General features: G+C 41.1%; 1 protein-coding gene across 8 annotated transcripts in view; it reads right to left on the minus strand.

Moving 5' to 3' along the window:
* The window catches only part of Cdon (cell adhesion associated, oncogene regulated), a 99099-nt gene that overhangs the window by 27415 nt on the left and 45111 nt on the right, over positions 1-26573 (minus strand). For 6 of the 8 annotated variants that reach the window (XM_023701466.1, XM_023701463.1, XM_023701467.1 and 3 more), the window contains 10 exons: positions 23113-23411; positions 21633-21807; positions 18053-18184; positions 13713-13916; positions 11384-11565; positions 10815-10920; positions 6891-7013; positions 5535-5756; positions 3318-3598; positions 402-481 (listed from right to left, as the gene is read on the minus strand). In XM_023701466.1, coding sequence (XP_023557234.1) covers positions 402-481; positions 3318-3598; positions 5535-5756; positions 6891-7013; positions 10815-10920; positions 11384-11565; positions 13713-13916; positions 18053-18184; positions 21633-21807; positions 23113-23411 — 1804 coding nt within the window. The remainder of the gene's footprint in view (positions 1-401; positions 482-3317; positions 3599-5534; positions 5757-6890; positions 7014-10814; positions 10921-11383; positions 11566-13712; positions 13917-18052; positions 18185-21632; positions 21808-23112; positions 23412-26573) is intronic. The other 2 variants (XM_023701462.1, XM_023701469.1) reach the window with 2 other exon arrangements.

Genomic DNA, 26573 nt, shown 5'->3' on the forward strand with positions numbered 1-26573 from the left:
ACTTATTCTACTGAGCCATCTCTCCGGTTCCGTGTCCAGCTTGTTTTTATTGTTTCCTTCAACATTCAAACATATTCTTTTTTATCTTCATAATGTCACATAATATACAAGAGTTAAGAAAAGAGAAACAGTGTAAACAGAGTGACTCTAATTTAAAATTTTCAAGAACATTAAACCCTTTGATCATATTTCTGTGAGAAATTTAGCCTTTAATATATATGTCTAAAGACACTGAAGCACAGAAAGATAAAAATCATAAAGTAGGAAAAAAGTAGACACAGCTTTCAATTTAAGACTGTAAATTTTGAGTATTATATCTTACAAAAGATTTCCTTTGTTGAAGAAAAAGTAAAGGACACACGTCTTCATCAAATGACTCGTGTGCGTGCCCGCCAACATACCTGTTGTTGTTCCGACAGTTCCGACAGCTCACGCATTCCAGAGGGTCCACCTGCGGGACTGCTGCGCACATGCCGCTGCCCTGGGCAAGAAGGAAGTTCGGGAGAAGAGGAAAGAAAAAAGCGCTGAGGGCGCTGCAGTTCGCCAGGCACACAGTCACAAGTACGTATGTCCTGCGGCTAACGAATGGCGCCAGGCACGCCTGAACCTACTCCCTGCGCAACGCCGGGGTTGTTATGTACTCAGAAATGGGTTCAATGCAATATGAAACTGTACTCCAAAAACTGAACTCTCATATTTGCCATATATTTCTGTACTGCGAAAAAGGCAAATGGAGAGAGAAGGCTACTCACTTCCCCCTAACGTTTCAAATCTACTGGGCCCACAACATGCCGTACATCAGAACCTCCCATTCATTTTTCTTTTTCTAGCAGTCACAGCCAAACTCGAGGTGGTGCCAGCGGGAGAAACAGGGAGTACAGTCTGCCTGAGCGGCGTCACTACAGCGACCCATCTTCACTTGCCTGTCATTGCTCTGCTTAGCTCTGTTCACTTGACTACATTAAGCTTTCAAACATGTCGTGTTTTTCCAGATGGAGCGGATTCTCAGCCAGCAATGACTTGGAGGGCAGCATGAATGTTCTGATGTTGCTTCTGGCGGAAACTGCCCAGCAATTAGGAAAATGCCCAGATTAACACATCCCTCATTGTACACTCACTGGACAAGTACAGTGGCATACTCGAAGTTAAAAACTGAACTGGCCCTACAGTTGCAGTCAGAATTCTGCCTCTTGATAAAGAACAGCAGAACTGAACTCGGTAAGGGTGCCTGCCAGAGGCGGCCACACTGCACCTGAGCCGGAAGCAGGCCTTTAAGGCGGCGAAGCCCAGACAGCTGTTTCCCCAGGACGCTCTCCATTTGCACTCATCTCACCACAGCCAGAATGTAAACAAACCAAAACACCGAGAATTTTCAGCATTTCCGATCCAAACAGCAACAAGAATTATTACAAAAATACTGAGAGAGACTACTCCTAACACTATGTTCATGAGAGTGAACTCCAAAGATTCAGAAAACGAAGCTTACAGCCTACAGAATAACCTATTTATCTGAACCACTGAACAGGTCAAAGTTAATGATGTTTATGATCGCTAACATTTTAAAATTCCTTATTTCCTCCCACTTAATGATAAGAGTAAGAAAACAGGTTCTTACTATTTTCAGAGACCCTTACTTCTAAGTGGTGCCCTTCATGGGCAATTATTATTTAAATAGCAAATCCCTGTTCAAAAAAACCCCGGTTCAATGTTCAAGCACTAACGCAAGCACTAGCCTTGTTTCTTATGGAAACAGCACGCGCCATCCAGACGGAGCGTGCTCTCCTTCAGCTTCCTCTGCAGTGGTAGGAGCTGGACTGGAAATGGTGACCGAGAAGCTGGACCACAAGCCCTGACTGTCCCCAGAAATAATAAAACCATTATCATCTTTTGATAAACAAGAGGCACTAAAGTAAATTAAATACTTTTTTGAGTAACACACAAAAGGTGGGTCATGTAAAAGCCATAGGTTTCCAGTTTTAAGGTACAAAAACATACTTTAATCCTGTTCTGCAAATGTAGTATTTGGAAATGAAAAAACCTAAATTTACTTCTAATTATTGCACTTCACAGATGATGACAAATTCATCCATAATCAGAACAATGACAAAAATCTAAATGAATGCTTAATTTGGTCAACTAAACAAGCTACCTGTTTAGTTAAGAATATGTTAGAACTTCCAAGCAATAGTTTTTAATTTTTAAAAAATCATTTTTTAACTTATTTACTTGGTACAGGGCCTTGCTCTGCAGCTCACACTCGCAGTGATTGTACGGGCTCAGCCTCCAAGCACTGGGGTTACAGGCAGGCACTACCATGTCCAGTTTCAGTGGCTGGCACAGCACACCCCCAGCATGGCATGTGGTACTGAGGAGTGAACCCAGGTCCTGCTGCTTGCTAGGCAGGTGCTTAGAGCTATCGCTCCAGCCCCCAAGCAATATTAATATGCCAAATTTCCTAGTGCTAGAGAACACCTTTAACCAGCATAAATATAAAATATGCTAGTAATTCTATGCCCATTTAAAAAATTAAACTATACTAGCTACTTATCTCCAAAATAAAGGAATTTAATGGCTTGTCACTCCTTAGGGCTAAATATTGAGACTGTAAGACGCAAAAAGCTTACAAGCCACAGTGACAAAACATACTGGAAAAAACAAGCAGTAACTCATAATAGGTCAGAAGCCAAACCCAGCTGCTTATAGACATGCTCTGCGTGGTCTTCACAGTGCTTTGAAAAGTCTGGGGCCAGAGATTTAGCTCAGTGGCAGAGTCCTCGACTAGCATACCCAAAGCCCTAGGTTCCATCCCCAGAACCATGAAAAGGTGAATGCACTCTGATCATGACTATAACCAGTGATTTCAGACTTACAGCTGTTTTACAGCACCCCTAGGGTTTTGGCGTGCCCCACATGCGAATGGTAGGTACTACACTGCAGCTGCCTAATTCATAACATGACTACCCTAGATGGCTACCTCCTGTTCCCAACTGGCTAGTTTCCCTACCTGGCGGACTCCTCAGCATGTGTGTTTTCAGACTCTCTCCAAAGAAGCTGACTGTAAAGTATCTACTCTGCTCTGTGCCCAGAGGTTTTCCATTTCATCTCAAGAACAACTTCTACTATGTTCTTTACTGATATACTACACTGTGTGCTAAATAATTGTAAAAAAGAAATCAAAGATCAAGGGGCTACTGGTGATACAATTTCCTTCCATGGAACCTGTAAGGCCTCTCTAACAAGAAAGCCAAGTGGTGACCCTGCTCTGGCATTGGGCACCCTGACGCCCAGCGGCTGCCATTTAGAATTCGGTCTCTTACATTTACCAGATGATGAGGATGTTCAAACTCCACATGCGTCCTAGTTAGTGAGTTGCTGTGTGCAGGGTAGAGTCCTCCCTTTAAGCTCCCATTGACCATGCCATTGACTCCATTGGGCATCTTGTGATGGTGATGGGCGCAGCCATTGCTGAGGCTGCCACCACCTAGAAAGCCTGCGTGAACACTTCCGTTGATCCGGGTGGTTCCTGGGAGAGCAGCACACTCCAGCATCTGCCCACTGATATCTGACCCTTGGTAGAGATATCTCGGTGGGTCATATTCTGTTAAAAGAAAACAAAAATTAAAAAGTCAGATATTGAAAAGAATAATCTTCTTGCTTACTTAGGAAGTTTCAATAGCGATACCCCTGAGATGCTACTCATAAATTAAAACATTCTAAAATATTGTCATAGGCTGAGGAGATGGCTCAGTGGGCTGGGGAGATGGCTCAGTGGGCTGGGGAGATGGCTCAGTAGAATAAGCACTTCCCTGGCGAGTGCAAGGGCCTGAGTTCAATCCCCAGTTCTGCCAAAAATAAATAAATAAATAAATAAAATATTGTCATAGAGCTTACTTATGAGATATAATTTAATAAAGTCACTACTGTTTTCTCTACAGAGTGGAGTTATGTAGAAACTTTGAATTAACTATGATTCTGTTAACAGGAAGAAAAATTAACCAGAGAGAAATCACCCAAAGGGGAAAGAATAAATTTGTATGATCTAAAACTACGAAAGTATTGGCAACACTAACAAATAATGCTTAAATGCCTACATGTTTCAAAGGGCTGAAAAAGCATGGTATAAGCAGTAACAAAAGCCTAACTTCAAGTAGGATGTTTCAAATAACAATAAACACCATTTCAAAGAAGAAGGCAGTGCTTTATGTATATTCACTGTCTATTCACATAGCCTATTTGCCCTGACAGCGCAATATGGAGGGGATGGGGATTTGAAGGGTGTGGGGATCTGGAGGGTGTGGGGTACCAAAAGCAAAAGGCTACTCTATTTCCTTATACTAAAAGCACTACAGCAATTCTGATTTCCATGGACACATTAGATGTATTTAGAAAAATGTAAAATATCCTTTAAATCCATGGGATCTAAATGACAGAATCTGTTGTCGAGGTTTTTGTAATTTTTCAAAGGCATCAGAGATGGCACTCCTGTACTTTCTCAAGCAAGTGTGTACTGAGTATATGTGTTTAAAACAGGGACCATGTTTATTTTAATTTGTCATTTGTCCAGCATAATATCTGGCACCTAGAAGATAAGTCAAGGAGTTATTACCTGATGAAACGAAGTAATGTCAATGGCTTATTCAACACACATTTTAATGATTTCATACACACATAATCAAAGGTAAGAGCATTAAAACCACTTAGAAAAAGGGTCAGCCAAATTATCACACCCTTTCAGCTTCACTTCATCATCTCTTTCTCCGTCTGCTCAAAGGCATTACTTCTTTCTTGAGCTAGTAACTAAAGGGCAGCCATGTGATGAACTGCCTGTCACTACTGGTACCTTCTTGTCTTTATCACCCTTATTCGGGGGCTGAAGAAGAAATTGAAAATATCCTTTCTCCCACCAGAATCTAAAATTCCTGTTTCATTTGAGTAACATATTTTATAATATCTGGGGAGCAGGAGAGATGAGTTATTAATTTCATAATAGTACCATCACCAACAGTGCAAGCACACTTCTGACCAGACGTTTACTGGGGAGAGGATGCCACTCCAGAGCAATCTGGGAACAGTAAGTGCAGAGACAGGACCTCATACTCTCCCCTTGTGTGAGTCAATGGCGGCACTTCAGAAGGCCTCGCTGCATTCCTTGGAATCCACCCATTTCTGCGCACCGCTGGCCAGGTCTGCACCAGCTACAAAGTGCTCCCGAGCAGCTCCCGAGCACACGTTCCCAAGGCTCTTCCTCTTTGGTGGTCCCACCAAGCCAAGGTTTCCTAGCACCAAGTCAGCTATTTACTTGGAGACATGCTTAGTGTTGGCTTTGGTGGTTATTACTCGGCAATTTAGTTTGACGCTCCACTTGCTTTGGCTGACAGTAAGCATAATTTTAAAGTCATCTCCTCTGAAGGGAGAGTATCTAAAGGGCTTCATACCATGACACTAATACATGGAAGCATTACGAATCCATATTTATTCTCACAATATTTTTATACCATCTTTAGAAAAAATAGACATACTTATAAATGACTTACTCTGGATGGCATTCTGTTGGCGACTCTTCCACAGGCACATTGCAATGAAAACCATAAGAATGAGGACCATGACACCAAGCACACAGCCAACGATGAGATACAACATGTCACTGCTTCTTGCCGGGCTAGTTGCAGACCCAACACTTCCTCCATTTCCGGAAGAACTTGGAGGCGTGCTCAAGGCTTTGATGGGATACTCAGAGACTCCAGGGACACGTTTCACTAGTTGAAATATAAAAGAAAACATGATGTCAGAGTGAACACAGAGTCTATGAAATGGTTTACTCTCTGAAGGAGGTCTGGTGAGGAATTGAAGCCAGTCTGTTTACACTCCCTGCTGAGAGATCTGACCACCAGGGAGTCACCAAGAAGGCTCCAGCTTAAAACTCTAATGTGCCAAAGTTTTAGTCCACAAATTTTAGAGAGATCATAAGGACTGAAATGTGTACACTTTGTCTGAATTGCACTGCTACACGGTTACCTACTGAACTGTACATGTAGAAGACTCCCAGAGCCTTGAAATAGTAGTACTTCACCTTATGCCTGGAAGGAAAGCTTTCCTATCTGATGTACTTTGCACCAAGACTCGGTATTACATATTTCATACTTTTCCCATGTCTTAAAAATAACCACGTAAGAAAATACAGCTTTTACTGTTAGAATGACTACATATAATGTGCAAACTCCATGCTTAATATAAGAATTCCCCAAACAAAGGCTTTTGGAGCCCATGTAAATGTGACACTTTTATCTGATTTACTGGTGTTCTGGGCAGTGGTGATACTAAAAACAGGTGGCACGTGAATAGCATTCTCTCCATTCCCAAATCCTATGTTCTCGATGTGCTAAATGTCACAGAAAAGTAGTGGAGCACAGCAACCTTTGAAACCAGACCACCCCTCTTATATTTTATTTCTACCATTTGTCACTAGCTATATAACTTTTGCCATCAGGAACCCCAATTTCTGTATTTGGAAAATGTGGATAATAAGAGTTCTATCAAAAGGTGTAAAGAACTGTGGCTTCATAGCACCTCCAAAAATCATGTTGAAATTTGGCTGCCACTGTAACAGTGTTAAGTAGGACACGAGTATAATCTGGGAGGCTGAGGCAGGAGGACAGCAAGTTCCACCCTAGCCTAGGCAACTCAGAAGACCCTGTCGATGATTTTTTAAACCAGTGCTCTAGCCAGCAGATACACTTCTACTGAGATAGTCTACATATGTGTACCTAGAAAATGGTCCAAAGTGGAAATTTCCTTAAGAAAAGATGCCAATATTGATATATTTTGCAGGTGAGATCAGAAGTCTGGAACGGTGGCGCTGCCCAGGGAGAGCGCCCCAACCCCCCTCCTACCTTTAGTCTCACAGATCATCACGTTGCTGAACTCGCTCTCCCCTCCCTCATTGAAGCACTGCATTTTAATGTCATACGAGGTTTCTGGCTGCAAGTGGCCAATCATGTGCCACTGCTTTGACCCTAGAGGGAAAAATACAAAGATAAGCTCTGCCCATCATACACTCCAAACGATAACGCAATTCAATATTTTCAGAATAGGTTGGAATAGCATCTATTTCCACCTAGTACAGCTTTTAAGACAAAAAACATACTTCATGTAAGTGTTTTAACAGTATACCACCAATAAACAGCACTTCTACTAGGTGACATGAAAAAAGTAGAGCTGAATTAAAGCTGTATCTGTCATCAGTAATCCCTATTTTTAAAAATTAGTGGTCTTTCATAAAATAATGTTAATTGTATGTATAAGTAAAAAGATACCTCACTATTTTAGGCCCTTTTTTCAGCCCAGCAAGCAAACCCACTATGTATGCCTTCAAGAAAGCAGTGCCATAAATGGGTCAGCAAAGAGCGCACGACCCATAGCAAGGAGGTGCCGACAAGCCATCCCTTCGCAAAGCTTTCAGTTTCATTACCACAGACACAACACGGATGGACAGACAGACAAAGGCCTTGGGAATCAGCTGGGAACCAAGCAAAAGCGAGCTCCCCTACAGGACACCCTCAGCCATTGCTTCCAAAACTGTCTTGCTTCTGAGTCAGGGTCTCCAAACTGCATTCGGATCTCTAATGGAACGATTCGCTTACTCGTGGCACGGAGCCAACATTTCATTTAGAAACACTCCTAAACTGAACACTTGGGAATAAATCACTCTCTATTTTTACTTGCATGGACCTGTGACAAACTTTCATAAATAGGGACACTTTTACCAGATTTAATGAACTCTTCCAGCACTCTTAATCCCTCCTAGAAAACAGCTCTTCAAACTGTTTCCACTGTTACATAGAAATTCAAGTACACCACCAACTGATTTAAGAATTAATTAAAGAGAGGGGGAAAACCAAACCAAAACAAAGCCACACGTGCAAGTCCAACCTACTTGGCTGACACACAGTACAGTATCAGAGGCTCCTTTCTAATTCAACACAGACAAAAACATTTCAGTCTGAAAGCTCGACCTTCTTTCTGTGTCGCCTACACAAAACCCCTCTCACAAACTCTCTCACATTTTTTAAGGGAGAAAAAAACTCTTGCTTGCTTTAGGATCAAGGATCTCTGAAAGTTTCAAGAAGTAAGGAATTCTGTGCCTCATTTATAAGTGTAAAGAGAACCCCCAAGTTATTTTTACTCAAATACCAGTTGAAGCTGGAAAACACCTATTTCTAAAACCCAAAAGCTTCCCCTGAAGTCCTCTATTTTTACTTCTCGAGGTCTTTCCTGACCGGGTTTCACCCTCACCTACTGTGACCGCTTTCCTGAGTAAGCGCTACCCTAGGCCTGGAGTCTTCCTCTCACAGCACTAGTGAGAGTGCAACTGAGCCAGGCTTCTGATATGCTACGAAGAAAGTAGTTTTTATATATAGTTAGATTCATATGCCATTGTTATGGTAATACCTCCAATAGCTAAAATTATAAGAACTATCAGTAAAGAGAAAGAATTTTTCTTGATCAAGTGTATTATTAGGTTTAAGACCAATCAGCGTACACTGATTGATAAACAGTTATTTTCAAAAAAGATGTTTTAGAAAAGGGAAAAATTTACCAGAGAGAAACAAAAACAGGGACTTAAGTAAAAGAGTAATTTCTGGTACTCCAGAACCTGACTTAACTTGACAAGCTAAAAATACTCACCATGAAAGCACTGGTACATTGCACACAGCATTTAAATGTGGAACTTATAATTCAGAAGATGGAATATTTAAATAATATATTTATTCTTTTACTGTATTCTAAGTTGTTTCAACGTTAAAGCTTAAATATAGGTCCATTATATATAAATAATCAGAAGCTCTTAAAGTAAGTGCTACGTGCAAAAGAGGAACATTTCTCTTCCTGCGTTTGGGAGAGCACACCAAGAGTTACACCTACCACAAGAAGAACTTCAGATGCGTAAGCCTGAAGGTAAGGAATGAGCAAGCTGCACAGCACAGCGAAACCTGCCCACACATCTAACATCTCAGAATATTAGGGTTATAAACAAATTCTGTGGGCCGTAAGAGAGAACTCCCGTTTGCAGACACTATTACTAGACGCAAAGGCTTTGTCTAGCTGATTTCCAGTCCCACATCAGTACTCAGGTCACAAAAGTCTAAACATTCAGAGATTTGCCTATGGTTTGAAAACTACCAGTAAGCATTGCTAGAAAGCAGAACTAAGAAGGGAGGGACAAGACAAAACACGCACTCCTTTTATTTACATTTGCCTTATTTAGAGCCATCCTATACATAAATATTTAACTACTGTAAAAATTTCTAAAAATAAGGCAGGAGCAGGGAAGGTCCAGAATCCCAGCTCTTGAGAGGCTCAGGCAGGAAGACTGTGAGTTCAAGGCCAGCCTGGGCTACACAGCAATATCCAAACTTAAAAATTAAAATTAAAAACCTAAAATTTTTAAATAATAAAACCCTAACTCATTCTCACTATAAGTTATTCTTCTAAATAAGCTAAACTAAAACTAAGATAGGTCACAAATGCAGAACAATAATAAACAATTTCATTTATTTTTTAAGCAGTCTTTTATCAATATAAAATATACATGTAGAAAAATTAATGTTCACAAGCCAAGCACAGTGCTTAATACCTAGGTCAAGACAGAGAAAGCTGTGGTACCCCCGTGCCCCCCGGGCAGCTTCCAGCCCTTCTCTCCTTCAAGATGGCCACTACCTGCACCTCCAAGAGCACAAAATAGCTTTGCCACTAAAATTACATCGGGAGAGAGACAATCATTCCTTCCTTCCAAAATTATTCATGTGCCTAAGACATATTAAGTATACAAAGTCAGATAATAACTATTTCCTTATGAGACAAAGTTCCACTGAATAAATATTAAAATGTATGCTATAACAGAGAATTGTAATATAGCATATTTAAAGTAATTTATTATAACAAAAAATATATGCATTATCTGACCTAAAAAATCATATGGAAAATAACCTTGGCCTACGGCAATTTATAAATAAAATTTATTAAAACATTTAGACACTCCCTCTTGTCTGTCTGTCTGTCTTCTCCCTGACCTCCATGAACTAAGCACATCTGTCCTTTCGGCCACCCTCTGTCATGATGCTTGACCTCACCACAGGCCCAAGAACAATGGAGACAAGTGACCAAGAACTGAAACCTTTGCAACCAGGGGCCAAAATAAAGTTTTCCTTCTTTAAATTGATTTTCTGAAGTATTTTGTCACAGCAATAGAAAGCTCACTAATATAACACCCTCCACCATATTATGTTTTCTTTTTTTTAATTTTTGCATGCATTCTAATTCTCAGAATCTATAAAAGTGGGTATCTGATTTCTAGTATAGATATCAATAAAAGTAAGATGTTTTTTAAATGTAGCTAGAGATTTCAATTAATTTTTATATTTAGGTCACTCATTACTTAAAGAAAAGAAATAACAGGGCTGGAGAGATGGCTCAGTAGGATAAGTGCTTGACTGGCAAACGCAAGGATCTGAGTTCAATCCCCGGCAAAAAAAAAGGAAGAAAAGAAAAGAAATATCAACATCTTCTGCAGCTGAAATATTAACAAAACGTATTTCCTCCCATACTTTTGTAACTGTTTTTGGAATGAAAACATGAAACACTATGTACATTAAATTGGAAACTTAGGCTTTCCTTGGGAGAAATTCAGGAGTAATGGTGGGTACAGCTCTTCATTTTTCACTCCATGTTAACATTCAGCAATGTAGACTTCATGCTCATAAGAACTCTCCCTCCCAGTCCCTCTGTGGGGACTGCAGCCCGCCAGTGGGACTTACCTTCTACAACGTCCCTCTTGTAATCACTGTCATTGTCACTATCTGTTGGTCGGTAATAGATATAAAATCCTTGAATGGGCGTGTTATTGTTACTTGATGGGATATACTAAAAAAAAAAAAAAAAAGATTTGTCAAAGACAAAAATAAATGCAACATTCACATACATTATGATTTCATTATCTGTGGTAACACTTTTCTAGCTTTATTTTGCAAGCATACTTAATGCCATTTTTAACTTAATTCAAATATTTTTAAAGATAATTAAAAATTCAGCTAAGTACAGGTCTGCTAAATGAAAACATTAGGTTCAAAGGCATATAACTAGCCTTGGTTCAAATTGAATAAATCATAAAATGCTTTACGTTAACAGTGCTTTGATGAGAGCCAAGGAAACAGTAACTTTTTAACCATGTCCCCTTAGAATATGTGTTTTTAAGCAAATAATATCCCCTTCTGCTTCTCCTCAATGAAAAATTTAACTGCTCCATTGTTTGCAAAAAATATGAAACTATAAAATTGTTGATGTGACTAACCAGGCAAAGCTCTCCTTAGAGAAGGGGTTTACGTACCGTCCACTTTAGCATGATCTGAGTGTCGCTAACAGCCTCCGTGTACGCAATGTGAGGTCCAGTGATGGGACGGCTGGAGAAACGCTTGGGGAATCCAGCCACCTGGTAAGGACGAGACGCTGAACTCCGAAAACTCTCTCCATAATGATTGACAGCAATGACCCTGAATTTGTATATTGAACCTTTGGGGGGAAATAAAACAAAAACCCTCTAACTATAAAAAGCTATAGCATCTGAAGGTAGAATATTCAAACTATGACAATTATATTGAAGTATTTATCTACTATAACAACACATTCTAATGCCTATATGCTGAATAGACTTCAACCCAATTGCCAATTACAGTCAGTGAGGACTGGCTGTTCAATGCCTAGCATTTGAGAATCCAAGATATTATTAGGAGTCACATGAATGAATGCTATGAAATATTAGTGATGTGTGGAGAAAGTAGGAAAAAAAAAAAGAGGGCAGACACTTACCATTTACCACCCTTTTTAAGTTATACTCAGCAGAGACAGTACTAGTTGAAGTACCAGTTTCCATTTGAAAGAAAAATGGAAACAAAATTTAATATGGTGAATATATTTATAAAGAAGCAAGGAGCAAGGAACAGCAGATGCCCCTTTGGATTAAAATAACAAATAGGATAAAATGGGCTGGTGAGATAGCGCAACGGACTAAAGCAACTCCTTAGGCAAGCTGACCAAGGGCAGGGACCGGGGTAACAGCCCCGCCCCCAGGGCAAGCTGAGCTGGCCAGAGTCCGGGGCATATGCCTGTAATCCCAGCGTTGGGGAGGCTGAAAGCAGGATCACCATGAGTCTGAGCTGCATAGTAAGACCCTGCAACAACCAAATACTAAAAATCAATCAGTCTATCTATCTATCTATCTATCTATCTATCTATCTATAGGATAAGGGCAATCAGAATTTAGTCACAATAAAAGGAATGTATTTGAATTAAATATTAGTAAATCTTAGAATACTAAGGTTTCTAAATTTTTGAAAATCAGAATCTAAAGAATACAGTAAGATCTTTTTTGGGGGTGTCCTTTTGAGACAAGGTTTCACTATGCAGTTCAGGCTGGCCTTGAACTGGCAATGAACCTCCTGCCTCAGTCTCCAGGGCTGAGATAACACGCATGTGCCACCACACTCAGCGGTAAGAATACAGTTAAATCTTAATGCAAATGTCCCAATCATTCAAAAATAACCTTGGCCCTCTGAACACAGTGTCAGTCTATAAAGTGTCACTTAGCTTTGCCCACATTTAAAGCTGCTCTCCCTCCCGATTAGACCATGTGCTCCCGTGCTCCTCAGATTACTTGGTTAGACAAACAGCCATTTGCATTTAGAAGTCCAGAAACAGAAATGGCTGTGAACTCAAACAAATAAAAGTAAAAGTTTATTTATGGCTTTTATCTTCTGGCATTTAACCTTTCCTCTATACCCTCATGACTTTTTTTCTGGGAAAGTGAGCCTCTGCTGAAAGAAAACGTATAGAGCAAGCTCGTGGTGGCTGTTGACTCTTCCGTAGGACTAAGTGCTGAGTACAGCAGCACTGAGTGAGATTCTGCATCAGACACTTGTCCTCTTAACATATTCTATCACAGCAAAACACATACACACAAATATCCATCACAACTGTAAATACATAGAAACAATCTACACTATAGAGGGAAAAAATGGTTACAGGATGGGAGTTTAGCTCAGTGGTAAGATGCTTGCCTGGCAGGTGCAAGGTCCTGAGTCCAATTCCAGCCCCAGCGCCCCTGTGGTTCTGTAAAGTACTGTGTACTTATAGAGTAGATACATAACTACTAAAAATTGAGATTTTAAATAATTTTTTAAACAATATTAGAGAATGTATATGATATCATATGGGGTAAAGGAGACATAAAACATACATGACATGATCCCAGGACATCTTTAAAAAAAAAAACCTAGGAAGGAATTTAAGAAAATGTAAGTACCAAATATCTGGATGGATGAATTTCAGATGACCCATTCTCTTAATATTTCCTTTTTTTGGGCTGGGGATCAATGCAGGGATTGGACCCAGGGTCTTCACATTGAGCTCCCTTTTTATGTTTTATTTTGAGATAGCAAAACACTGAGTAACTAAATTGCCCAGGTCAGGCTTGAACTTGTTATCTTCCTGTCAAGCCATACACAGTTCTGGGATTATAGGTACACACCACCACACCTGGCTATATTTTCTTTACTTTCAAATTTCTTTTTACTATAAGCATTCATGAGTTTGATAATAACGATGCAGTAAAAATACACAGTCCTAACAGTTAGCAAAAGGACACACTTGAACAGCACAACCTGGCTCTAAGCTTCGAACTTCCACAGAAAGTTTGGAAGGAGGAATGTCCTCAGCTGCCACCAGCCAGTCACCCGTCCTCATCCGTTTGTATTCAACCTTGAAGGCTGTGATGGGAGAGCCACCATTTGCCCGGGGAATCCACGTGACATAGACTGAGGTCTCGGACGCAGTGGAGACAGTCGGTCGATCTGGAGCCTCCGGGACTGAAAATGGAAACACTCACTTCAGAGGAAGCCACAGGGGCAAGAATAACCCAGAGACAAGAGTAACACAAATAAACCGAAAAGGGTAAACCCCAAACCTCATGCTATTAATGGTTTCTCACTCAATTTTCTGCCAGAGTTAATATTATGGCTGTCTTCCTGGCATCCATAAAAGCTAATGGGAAATGAACAGTGAAAAATAAGAAATGCAAGGAAAAGTAAAACGACCGGTGACTTGATAATCAGCTGACAGAGTTCGTGAATATGACAATTCTGACTTGCCTGTTTGGGACTCCTGAGTAAAATAATGTGTAAGTAATTCTTATTTGGTCCATCAAATTTGCTGTGGTTATCGTTTATAACAGATTGTCACAATTATGTGTTACTTTACAGAAATGTTCTTCTTTATCCACTCAAGCTATATAACACATACTCAGCCTACCTAACCTCCTGATTACTAGATTAACCATTACTTTTATATCCCATTCTAGTATATCTCAAGGCTACATGAATTATTACTTCAAGATACAGATCGCGGGCTGGCGAGATAGCTCAGCGGTCTAAAGGCCTGCTTAGGTAAGCTTAGGCAGGCACAGAGGACTGCAGTTCGACCCCCAGCACCATATGCTGCACCAGCCCCACCCTCAGGGTGGACTGAGCAGGCAAAAAATAATAATAAAAGAAATAAAGAATAAAGTCTAAAAAAAAGATACAGATCGCAAGTGGCAAAAAGAAAAAAATTGGTTAAATTGATACTGGTAATAATGGGACAAGAGAATGCTGCTCAGAATAAATGCAGGAAGACATTGTGTAAGTAAAGAAGAATGTTCTGAGAAAGAGGAGCCATATAAATATGTAGAAAAAGGGGGTCAGGGAGCTGACGTCCAGCAGCTTTCAGTTCACATGGCCAAAGGAAGAGGTGCCCTGGTGCACAAGTTAGATGGGCTTGCCCCCACGGCAGCTGGAGACACCAGGAGTGAGTCATCAGCCGCTTAAATCCTCTAACCAAGAAGCCTGGTGGTTAAAAGAAAAAATTAAGGTGTGTCATGCACATGCGCCGATTCCCCACAATGAATGTAAGTAATCACCATGTACTGGTATCTACTTGGTTCCTACAAGGGAAGAATGCTGACAGAATCAATACGGCCCACAGGAAACTCAAGAGAGCAGGCTGGTGCATTTCCACTCTGAGTCACCTTTGAGTTCTGTAATCATGGGGAGGGGCTCGGGTGATCCCACATCTTCTGGGGTGCTGACAACAGAGTTTGTGAGTGGAGCACCAACCCTGGGCTGTGGTAACACAGCTTCAGTGAGGCCCGTTAGGAAGCCCTCTACCTAGCTGTGCTACATAGCTCAGACAATACCCGTTTGTCTCAACACCTCTTCAGCCCTGACTATAAATACATAACAAAGGAGGTAGTAATGTTGAATGTAGTATTGCCTGGGGAAAGCTGTGGCATTTCAAGAACAAACTGCTGAAGGGACAATAAAAGGAACGTATTCAAAGCAGGCAACGTTAAGTGATACTTACTGTATTCCTTTCAATTAGAAAGCAATGAAAACAGAATGAGTAGAGCTGTTAGTGAACCACTTTTTAAACACTAGAAAACTAAGCAACATCTTTATATTGATTTATATGAAGCTCAACCACATTAAATACCACGGATCAAGTAAGAGAAGAAAGTTATTGGGGGAAACATCTCACGTGTCTTAAAGAAACAGCACATGACTCTCAGGGTGTAAAAGAAAGAACGCTGCACCTGGAGTTGGAAGCCCTGGACTTGAGCAGCAGTCCACCACTGCCTGCATGGGCTTGAGCACGCTGCAGAACTCCTGAGACCTCAGCTTTCTAATCTGTACCAGGGATATGCTACCTTCCCTTGTTAGGAAGATGGTATAAATCACTTCTTGGGGCTACCTTTTGGATAACTCCAAACTCATGACTTTGAAAGCTGAATTCATATCCTTCATGCAAATTGACACTAATCCAATCATACTAAATAAAACCTCTAATCTCTATACAAAATAGACCACGTCATTTGTCCATCTCTTGCATAAGACATCTTTGCCTACAACCTTGTTTTCTGTTTCTTCATCTCATGGTGTCATTTTTGTCCTTTGCGGCTCAGCTCAAGGTGCTGAGGAGCTTCTATCACCATTACTCATCCTCCTGGAATCACGTGGATGACATGGGAATTTTTCTTGTGATCCCTGAACACCATCAGTATAATCTCAAACAGAATGAATCAAAATCATTCTATTAGGTTATTGGTCTATATTACCTACTCTACTGTGGAGGACCAGCTGCTCAGGTGGCCCTCCACCTGAGCAGCTCTCCTTGAAAGAAGAGTGACTGTCTCCATTTTGACTGAGCCTGACCCTATTTCCTTACACTGGTATGTACAGAGCTGGCTAGGACTTCTCTTTATCCTTTCAATTGGCCTTAAGCAATGTATATTGATCTAGGTGAGGTGCTGGTGATAGTCTTTGAAGGTGGCATGCGTGTTTCCCTGGTAACCTACACCTGCTATTCTTTAGTGTGAGCCAGGTTGAGACAGGACAAAGAGCCAATGCTCCGCTCTGCCAGCTGGGATCAAGCCTCAAGACAGAGGTTATGACTTCCTGGGGCTTGAAAGACCACATCAAAGCTGAAGCACCAGACCCCCCAAAACATTAGATACTACCTCAATAGCATGATACAGCTTACTTTCTCTGCATATCCTTTCTGCATATGGCAGAGGTAAATGTAGGCCACCTACCTAGCTCAGCTCACAGAGTCACCTACTTCCCACAATTTTCAGTTATTCCTCCTCAAGCCACTCCTTCACTGAATAAAATCCAGGTGCTGCCCTGAGTCAGCCTCTTTGTTCCAGAAAGCCATCTTTGTGGCTGGACTTAGGGTCACTTGGCTCCCCAGTAATTATAAGTATGTTTTAGTGTCTTTACTTTCACTGTGGGTTGCACTGGGAGTGGTAGATTGGAATTAACTTGGTGGGATTACAGTAACATATCTTTACGATTACAAATACTGACTTCTTAGACTGAGATGAGAACCTGGAGGGGACTTTTACACTCTACAGGTATGGAATTAGATATTTCACCTACTCAGAAGCACGGGTTTAGATGTCTCTAGCATTCACTATGCTATAAATTCACAGAAAGGAAGGATTATTTTATCTCTGCTCTTCAAACATTTAGCACAGTGTCTTCCACAGGATGTATTAAACAAACAGCATACTTTTTGCTCTTCAGACATTAGCTTTATTCACATGAAGCTGACACTCAGACAAGGAATCTGTCTAAAAAGACTGAAAGGTGCCTCTGTGGTGGAAGGACTCAGGCGAGCAAAGCTCACAACATTTAGAAGGGGAGGTCGAAGCATTCTCACCTGCCTTTGCCGAAACCAACTCGTGGAAAACTGGGAGAGAAGTCTGGAGACCCTTGAAGCTCAACTGAGAAATGTGATGTCTTCTCTACAAGTCCCAACATGTCAGCGCAGCCACAAAATGCACATTTGAGGTCTGGTGGTTTGCTCAACAATACACAGAATGCTTGCCTAGCACATACATGGTCCTGGGTTCAGTCCCAGCTCCATACATACACACATATGTGCACATGCACATGCACACGCACACACACACACACTTTTGGCTAGAACGATAAATGTGAAATGTACATACTAAGAAACCTTTTGAAGGTTTTACTGCTCACACATCTAAAATCCCTAAGGTAACTGGGTATAGCAATCAAGTGACTATGACATGTAATTCAGTAACACATTTACCAGTGGCACCACCACTGATGATAAACCACACACAAAAAAAAAAATTTAGGCTTTCTTAACTCAAGATGTAAAGTTAAGTTTTGTTGCCAAAAAGGAAACAGAAAAATCCTTCTTTTGAGTTATAAAAACTTAGTAGCAGAATATTCTGAATCTGAGTCTCTTACGTTAAATAAATTCATGACAAAGTTGCCAAACTAAACCTAGGACATTAAAAAATGGCTGAAATAAGACACAAAGGAGCTGAACAACAGATTATATCCTAACTTTTTATCTCTGCACCCCCAAGTTCTAAAACAGGTCAATGAGAAGTGTGAATAAACAAACATATTAGAGCAAAGATTCCTTGCTTTACCTCCACTGTGCCTGGAGGCATCAGTGAGCACCACTCCAAAGTTGCTGTTGGCAGCCTCAGAAACAGCAGGATGCTTAGGGACCCCCACAGGCGGAGAGGACGCCTGGGTGTTTTTTGATGATGCTATTTTCTCTACAGAAGGTTAAAAAACAAAAATCAAAACTCAATGCAACTTAAGCTTATAAGTAATTTTTTTTAAAGTACTATGAAACTTAGCTGGTATACAAATATAGAGAGGGCTCAACTGCCACAACATCTAAATATAATACCTATATTATAAACACTCACTTAACCTTAAAAGCCGACCAAAAATTACTTCATTATTTAAAAGCTTCTGCTAAGTATCCTCATAGACAAAAAGTCACAGTAAGTTTCAATATTTCATATCCAAAAAGTAAAGCTGGGTTTTTTTTAAAAAAGTAAGACACGTTATTATTTAGTATTTATAGGTCATGGTATAAAGAATTGTAGACTGATGGTGAAAATTAACTGTAAACAGATAGATTGATTTTTTTTAACAGTTCCAAAACCAATTAGTAGGACAGTTTCAATAATTAATACATTGTATACTGTTTGTCTTCTTAGTGGTTATTCATAGTACAAGATGCAGACATGGTATCCTGTCCACAAACACTATTAGAACAAATCTTTCCATTCATTGAATTAAGAGAAAGTAGCTGTATATCTGTCCTAACTTTTGAATATACAGATACAAAATGGTCCTTCATTTGTATCCCCTTTTTTTGTTCAGTTTTGTCAGAGAAGGGTATTCCATTGTCCCTTAAATATTGTAGGTACATGAATTCAGCAAAATAATACAATATAGTCCAGTAACCATAATAGTAGTGGGTTATCCGTAGGACTGGCAATGTCAGAAGTTGTTGACTTGAACCTTTTACAGCTCAGCATATTAATATGGCTTTACTTTTTATACTTCACTTTTATACTTTTCTGCTGGATGGTTAAGACCAAGATAAAGCAAGACTTAAATAACAAGAAATGTAACTTTTGTATCTGACAAGGTCAGTCAAATCCCCTTAAGATTTATCCTGAAACCCTGTACTGCAGTTTATAGATCCTCTGTCAGTGTCAGCCATGTGGATGAGTCACAGCCATTGCTTGACCAGTGTGCTCTCTGTGAAAGCCTGAGAGAATTTTTTCTCTTCAGGTGATTCTCCTTAGGCACACTCTACATCATAGATCACTTTCCTCTGTGGCCCCATAATCTTGATCAGAAAATTTAGGACACCACTGAGTTACAGGATGTTACAGTACAGGTTCTCCTGCGTCCTGAGTCCTCACTGACCTTGAAAGGCTAGAGCCAAAATGTTGACTGTTCTTGCAGCCCAAAAATTATTTTGGCCTGCAAACTTAGGTTATTAACATTCCAGAAGAGAAGCTTATTATAACCCTACAACATAGGCAGCTGAGCTTAAACTCACTATCTGTTGGAATAGACTGACTGATTTACAACATACTTGGATGTTGCAGGGTCTCACTACACAGCTTGGACTCATAGTGATCCTCCTGCTTTCAGCCTCCCCAGCACTGGGACTACAGGCATACGCCAGTACACTGAGACTCTGGGCAGCTCAGCCTACCTTGGGGATGGGGCTGGCATGACATGTGATGCTGGGGATAGAACCTTGGTCCCTACTACACTTGCCTAATGAGTTGCTTTAGTCCGCTGAGCTATCTCACTAGCCCACTGGAGGTATATTTAAAAAAGTACACATCATTTGCTGACCAGACTTAATAATTAGATAAAAAGATCTTTTTCAAAAGCCAATAGGGAACTTCTTCTCACTCCTCAGACTTGCTTTCTGCGACAGAGCCAAAAGGAAATCTTCCACCCAGTTCCCATCTCCATTCACTCACAGCCTTTCTGGCTGGCTCACAACAGAATCTTCCATTAAACTTCCCTCAAGGGCTGTCTCATGGGAAAAAGAACCATTCCCTGAGCTCCCTCTCCCAGCAGTGTCCTGGGAACCGCTCACAGTACTTGTCATACTTGGTGTCTCTGCCTGGACCCTCCTCAGGCCCCACATCCCCTACAGCCAGAATCATCCTGTTAGACCAGACGGTGCATCATGCCACACAGAGGAGAAGCCAAAGTCCTTGTGAAGTCCACAAGGCTGATGCAATCTGGTGATCCTGTTGTCTACCTGAGCACCTTTTCACCTCCGCCTCCCACTTTCCACCTTAGCCTCCCACTCACTTTGTTCCGTGGCTATGACGACTTTGGTCCTGCTTGGGACACCCCAAGCACACCCCACCTTGGGGCCCTGGCACTTGCTAGTCTCTTGCTTGGGAGTGCTCTTCCCCAGACAGAACATGCCTTCCTACCTCCTTGCTGTGGCTCATGTCTGGATGTCACCCCCACAAAGCCTCATGTAGTCATGAGGGGCTTTCAGAGGTGGCTGGATCCAGAGTTTTGACGCCAGAATCAAGGCTGTGTGGTTACCATTATCAGTGCACTGATTGGTTTGGCACAGCACTGGCTAGGATTAAGGGTGTGAGTGCTACATCCGCCTAGGATGGGCAGCCTGCATACGGTGAGGGACAGAAAGAGGAATGTGCTCTCACCCACCTGCCTATTTTTTCTCTGCAGTGTCTCCCCGTCAGGTCACCCTGCCTTGGAGTTGCCAGTATAGAATGAAACCTCTCTAAACTGTGAGCCAAAATAAACCTCCTTTAATCTCAGGTGCTGGGTACTTTGTCTCAGCAACAAGAAAAGTAAGACACTCCCTCTTGCTACTATCAACTGGTTACTGTGGATTTCTTGGCCACTTACTTATAACTCCCACCCCACACGTTTCTCATATCCATCCCTGAATTTATCTCTTTTGTTAACACCAACTTCTAATAGAGTAGTAAGTTAGGCATGAGCTTCTCCCAACTAAAATGTGGTATCCATGGGGCACAGCACTGTCTATTTGTGTGCTGCTGGACACACGAAGGCATTCAGTAAATACCAGCTGAAATGAGTCAAATTCCGTTTTACAGTTGATATCCAAGTATGACTGTACTTTTTTTTTCTCTACCTTCTTATTCTCTCTATATATATATTTAGTACAGCGTCTACAGGGTCTCACTACACAGACTGGGCTCCTAGTGATCCTGTTTTCAGCCTCCCAAGCTGGGATTACAGGCACACATCACCATACGCAGTCGCAGCTGCTGTCTCAGCGCACCCCAGGGGTGGGGCTGGCACAGCACACCAGAGATTGAACCCCAGTCTCTGCGCTTGCCTAAGCAGGCATTTTAGTTTGTCGAGCTATCTGGCCAGCCCCTACCTTCTTTATAGAAGTACAAGCTCCACTGAGATGGTTCAGATCTTGACCATCTCTTTTCCCTGCATTATCTTCTCTAATGCTGCAAATCCTGAGCACTCAGGAATATCTGCAGAATACTGAATGGAATGGGACACTGCAACTACTCAAATGTGGCCCCCAAAAATGCTATGATAAGCTTGCTTCAATAATTTATAACTAAAAATCTCTACTACCCAAAAGGACTCTTATTAATCATCTGGCATGAAGACAGCCAGCCCCTTTCTCGGATGGAAGCTTACACTCACCTTTGCTGGTTCGGAAGGTAAGCATGGCAGGCTGCCCTTCACCCGCGGCACTTCTTGCCACCATCAGAACCTCGTAGAGACTGGAGGGCTCCAGTTCTGTTAGCTGCAGCTCACTTTCACTGCCAGGGACTCGAACCGTGTGCCAGCTCCCCACTGCACCAGCACCGTCCTCCAGCTGCTCAAGAGAAACCCTCAAATGATGAGAGATGCATGACAGGAAATCTTTCATCCACATTTAATAAAAACTAGAATTCACATGACTCTAGAGGACTTTCGGGAATGAGGTACCACTGCAGGAAAGGAGGAGATACAATACAATTCACAGTAAAAAATACAAGGAGCAAGAACTCAGGAATTCCTGAACCTCTCAAAGTCTGTTTCCTGCACCTATAACAGGGACAAAAATCCCCTTGCTTACTGTGCTAATGGAAGAATTTTGAAAGAATACAGTATTGGTAACATATGTATATGATAAATAAGATATATGTATATTATATATAATGTATATGACAAATTAAGCTATAATATATTAAGTATATCTGCATGTATATGAACTATACAGTTATGGATGCAAGATTTCCACCATTCTTGTTTATGGGTTGACATCGTTTAATGTGTGTTGGAGGAAATATAAAGAGATCCAATTAATTAGTCATTTCCTGGTTACTGAACCAAGAGACAGTGTCACAAAACAGTTCAGGGTAGATGATCACCAACAATTTTATTTTCTTCATCTAGAATCATCAGGTTATAAGCAGTGGGTCAACTTCCCAACACCATGACACTGATTTTTCCAGCCACTGAAAATATCAGACATTACTTAAACAAAAGATATGAGAATGTCTTAGACAAAAAAAATTATAAATATGAGTACATCTCCTTTTTCATTCTTTTATAAATCTCATTCAACAGAGGAGCTTTTTCATTTTGCCGTAATACAAGCCCATGGAGGAAAAATATACGAAGAATCAACAAAGAGAGTCCCCAGGTTTACTAAAACGAATGACCAAGTAACGTAAGACTCTAACGCAATGACTGTAACACGATTAAGAAGATGGCCTAGAATGTACAAACAGCTCTCAAAAACTAGGCCAGAGGCTTCGTTCAAACAGTTGTTTCTAGGAAAAACTGCTTTATTTGCTAAATAAACTGCATGCTATAATCTTAGCAAGGGATGGAATTACAGTTTTAAAGTGGTTTATGGGCCTTGACACCAAAAGGATAAAACAAAGAGCCTGATTTTGAAAATATGAAATGGTTACTAGGTTTTTAAAATCCTGATTTGGAGAAAAATATTTTTAATGCATTCTCATTACTTTTGTAAAACTGGTCAATCCAGCGTGACTGGATCTAACAACTCACCACACTCTGGAACATCCCTGTTCTTTTCTGCCCTTCCACAAACGTAAGATGCGAAGCACGTTACACAAGCAAAGCTTCAGAGTGAAGAGAGAAAGATGCTCAGGAGAACAGACATTACCTTTCGATACTTGACAAAATAGGCATTGATGGGCAGTCCACCGTCCTTGCCCGCCCTCCACACCAGGTGGTATGTGTCTGCTGTGGGGGTCTGCGGGGGGCTCAGGATGATGGGCGCGTCAGGGACAGAGGTGCCACTGGCGTTTTTCTCTGGTGATGGTTCTGCTGCTCCAGGAGGTCCCTTCCCTGGAAATGAGCTCAGCAAGCCAGATTCTGAGCCATCTCTGTGATCTCTTTCATCACTCTGAATAGCATCAGAAGGTGTGACTGTTTCTGCTTTTGTATTTGATTCAAAAGGAACTGCAGAGAGACACAGAGACAGAGACAGACAGACAGAAAAAGAAAGAAGTGTGAAGAACTTCTCATTATTTCAGTGTCTTCTGCCCAGCTGGAAATATACCTGCCCCCACTGGCATTACTAGACCATCCTGAGCCCTTAAAGTTAAAACATGGCAACATCTAAACTCTATAATCTGTTACTCAGAGTAAACAAATTAAAAAACAATTTTATGATGTGACGGTTGAAAGGCTTAAAGGTTTTTATTTTTCCTTTGCTTTATCCTAGCAGTCCCTCTTTATTAACAATTGGCTGGACCAACCTTAGAAGATCTACCTTGATAAATTACACATAGGTGGTAAATAAAACACAATGAGTAATGCGTTCCCCTGGGAACAAAGTAATAGAGACAGTAAGAAAATGGGCAAGAATTAGAATCTTGTTTTTTGGGAGGCTGAGGCAGGAGAATTGATCATAAGCTGGATTTCTACCTGGACAACTTAACAAGACCCTCTCTCCAAAGGGCTAGGGATATAGTGCAGTGCAAAGGACCTACATTCAATCCCCAGTAAGCCCCCTAAAAAAAAAAAGATCTTACATACTGGGTAAGATCAAATACACTTCCCAGAATCCACCCATCTCACATAGCCCTCTCTTCGCTTCAAGAAAGCCTGGCAGCTCTACTTTTATTGTATTCTTGAGACCTAGCTACCCCATAGACGTATGTCTGCACCAGTCATGTGTAAGAGGACATGGAGGCAGAGACTAGGGGGTCCACCCTACAAAAGAGCTGTATGTGCCCAAGCTGTGGCTCCTGGCCACTGTTGTGGCTGCCTAAGTGTCCTTCACTTTCCAGGAGAATTGTCACAAGTTCAAAGCTAAGCTAGGGCACATAGTAAGTTCAAGGCTAACCTGGATTACAAAACATTTTTGAGGCAAGACCTTCTCGGGGAGGGGAGACCCTTCATTTTAATGATCACCTTGACTCTGGGGAGTAGCCAGAGGTTATATGGTGCCAGAGCTGCTGGCTAAGGCGGAGGAGGACACTCCAGAAGGTTCTTACAAACCTGCCTTTCTGTCAGTGAGCACACAGAGGCAGCATTCACTGTACTTCTGGTCTTCCCTTATAAAGACACTCTTACAACTGCATTAGAGCACAAGAACCGCTAACTGCACCGGCTTAACTTCTGGACTCAGAAGATGATAAAGGGATGTGGCTTGAGGGCACCAAACTCCTGGGGAGGCAGCCGTGCTGCAACGGGGACTTCAGCCCAGAGACACCTCCCACAGCCACCCACTCTCAGGGAAGAGGAAGAAATGCCTCAGCAAGACCAGCCCAGGGAAAGCTAAGAGGGACACCTCACAGATACGGGACTAATTTCTAAGTCCTATTTCTGTAGAAAAATGAAGGTCAGATTAAAAGATTACCAATCTAAAGACAGATAAAACAAGCAGACAGCCTTAATACTTATGAAAAACAGGATACGGAATAAACAGAAGAAGATAAAAATAATTTATGTGCCCTGAAAAAATAAACAATTTTATATATATGATAAAAATTAGTAAGTATATTTCATTGGCCAGGCATTATGCACAAGACTGAATAAACATAAGCTCATTTCATTCTTACACCAGCAGTCTTAGGTGGACATAATACCTCCTCCCACTTTCTAGATGAAGAAATAGAGATCTGAGAAACTAACCAACAACAGCTGTCAGACAAAGGTCAGTGGCGCTGCTGTGGAAAAAGCGAGAGGAATGTATGAAAAATACTGCGCCAGAATCATAAAACTGAAGGAGTGACAGCTCAGTTTCTCTAGAGCTTTAGGAATACTGGTCACAGAAAGACCAATTATTCATTTCTTTGTGGAAGAAGAGAACAGAGGAAACAATGTTTCAGTTACAAGAAAGTCCAGATTCCTGGTAAAAGATGGGTGTGCTTTTAGAATTAGTGCCCTTCAGCAGCCCACCAACAAAAACCAGACTAACAGCTTAAGGTCAGTTCCTTGTGGCTTAAAAGAGAAAAGGTGGCCCAGAAGCACCCGCCATCAAAGAAAACAAGAAGCTAGCGAGAAAATAATACAGAAGAAAAGTAATAAAGCTCACTGAGACAACTTGAAAATATTGCTCCTGGAACAGCTGTGTTTACCTAGTGAGTCAGAGGCTGAGTGGATGATCTGGGTCCTGCCTGCCAGTGCAGAGAAGCAGACTCTAAAGTGGAGGCGATTAGCTGTGGCTTGGGGTAGCAGGGAAAACCACCGTATCATTAGCAGTTTCGCGGGTGCTCGGGGCAGCTGACCACTGGGAAGCGGCATTTGGCTGCAGAAGAGTTTCCATACCAAATGCCTCAGTTTACGTAGAGGCACAAAAAAAAGTTATGCCATCACTTGTCCACTGTAAAGTATCAAAATCCTGTTATTCAGGTATAATGCAGCCTTTTACAACTTTTACCAAAAAGGGGATTCAATTATCTTCTGCAATTCTTGATAATATAATAAGGGCATTTAAAGATACTAGATAGAATTTTAAAGGCTTTAAAATACAGACACCCCTTGTTTTACGGTGAGATTACATCCCAATAAATTTATTGTAAATTTAAAATACTAAGTTGAAAGTGCATTTAATTCTCGTAACCTACTGGACATCACAGAGTATGTGCCGTGTACCACCGCAATGGTACAGCTGACAGGGAGCTACAGCGTCACAAGAGCACCACACCTATTATGGCCTGTCTAGGAAAAGGCCAACATTCAAAGCATGGTTTCAATGAATGTGTCATTTCCATGTCATCAGAAGCTCAAAAGAATCATCTGGAATCATCTTAAGCTGGGGAGCATCTTGACTTTCAAAAGTGCTTTCCCATGTATTATCAACCTATATTCGAAACAACTGTGTAATAGGTACAATAGACATCCAGCATTTTGAAAGTAGATTGTTTTGAATTAGAAGAGATCAAAACTACAGCAATGTAAATGAACTGAGCAATCTGAACCAAACTAATTAAATATGGAGTACTGCACATCCACATCTGTCCAAGATGTTTCCATCACGAGGACTCATACCAGCAACCCCACCCTACACTATTTAGAAAACTTGGGCCAACTCCCATAAGAGTTTTTAATCCACAAATATTTGTACATCTAAGACTTTTAAAACCTGAGGCCTCTGATTAAAAAAAAAAGAAA

Source organism: Octodon degus, unplaced genomic scaffold, assembly GCF_000260255.1.
Source record: "Octodon degus isolate 3935 unplaced genomic scaffold, OctDeg1.0 scaffold00136, whole genome shotgun sequence".
Classification (NCBI taxonomy): Eukaryota; Metazoa; Chordata; class Mammalia; order Rodentia; family Octodontidae; genus Octodon; species Octodon degus.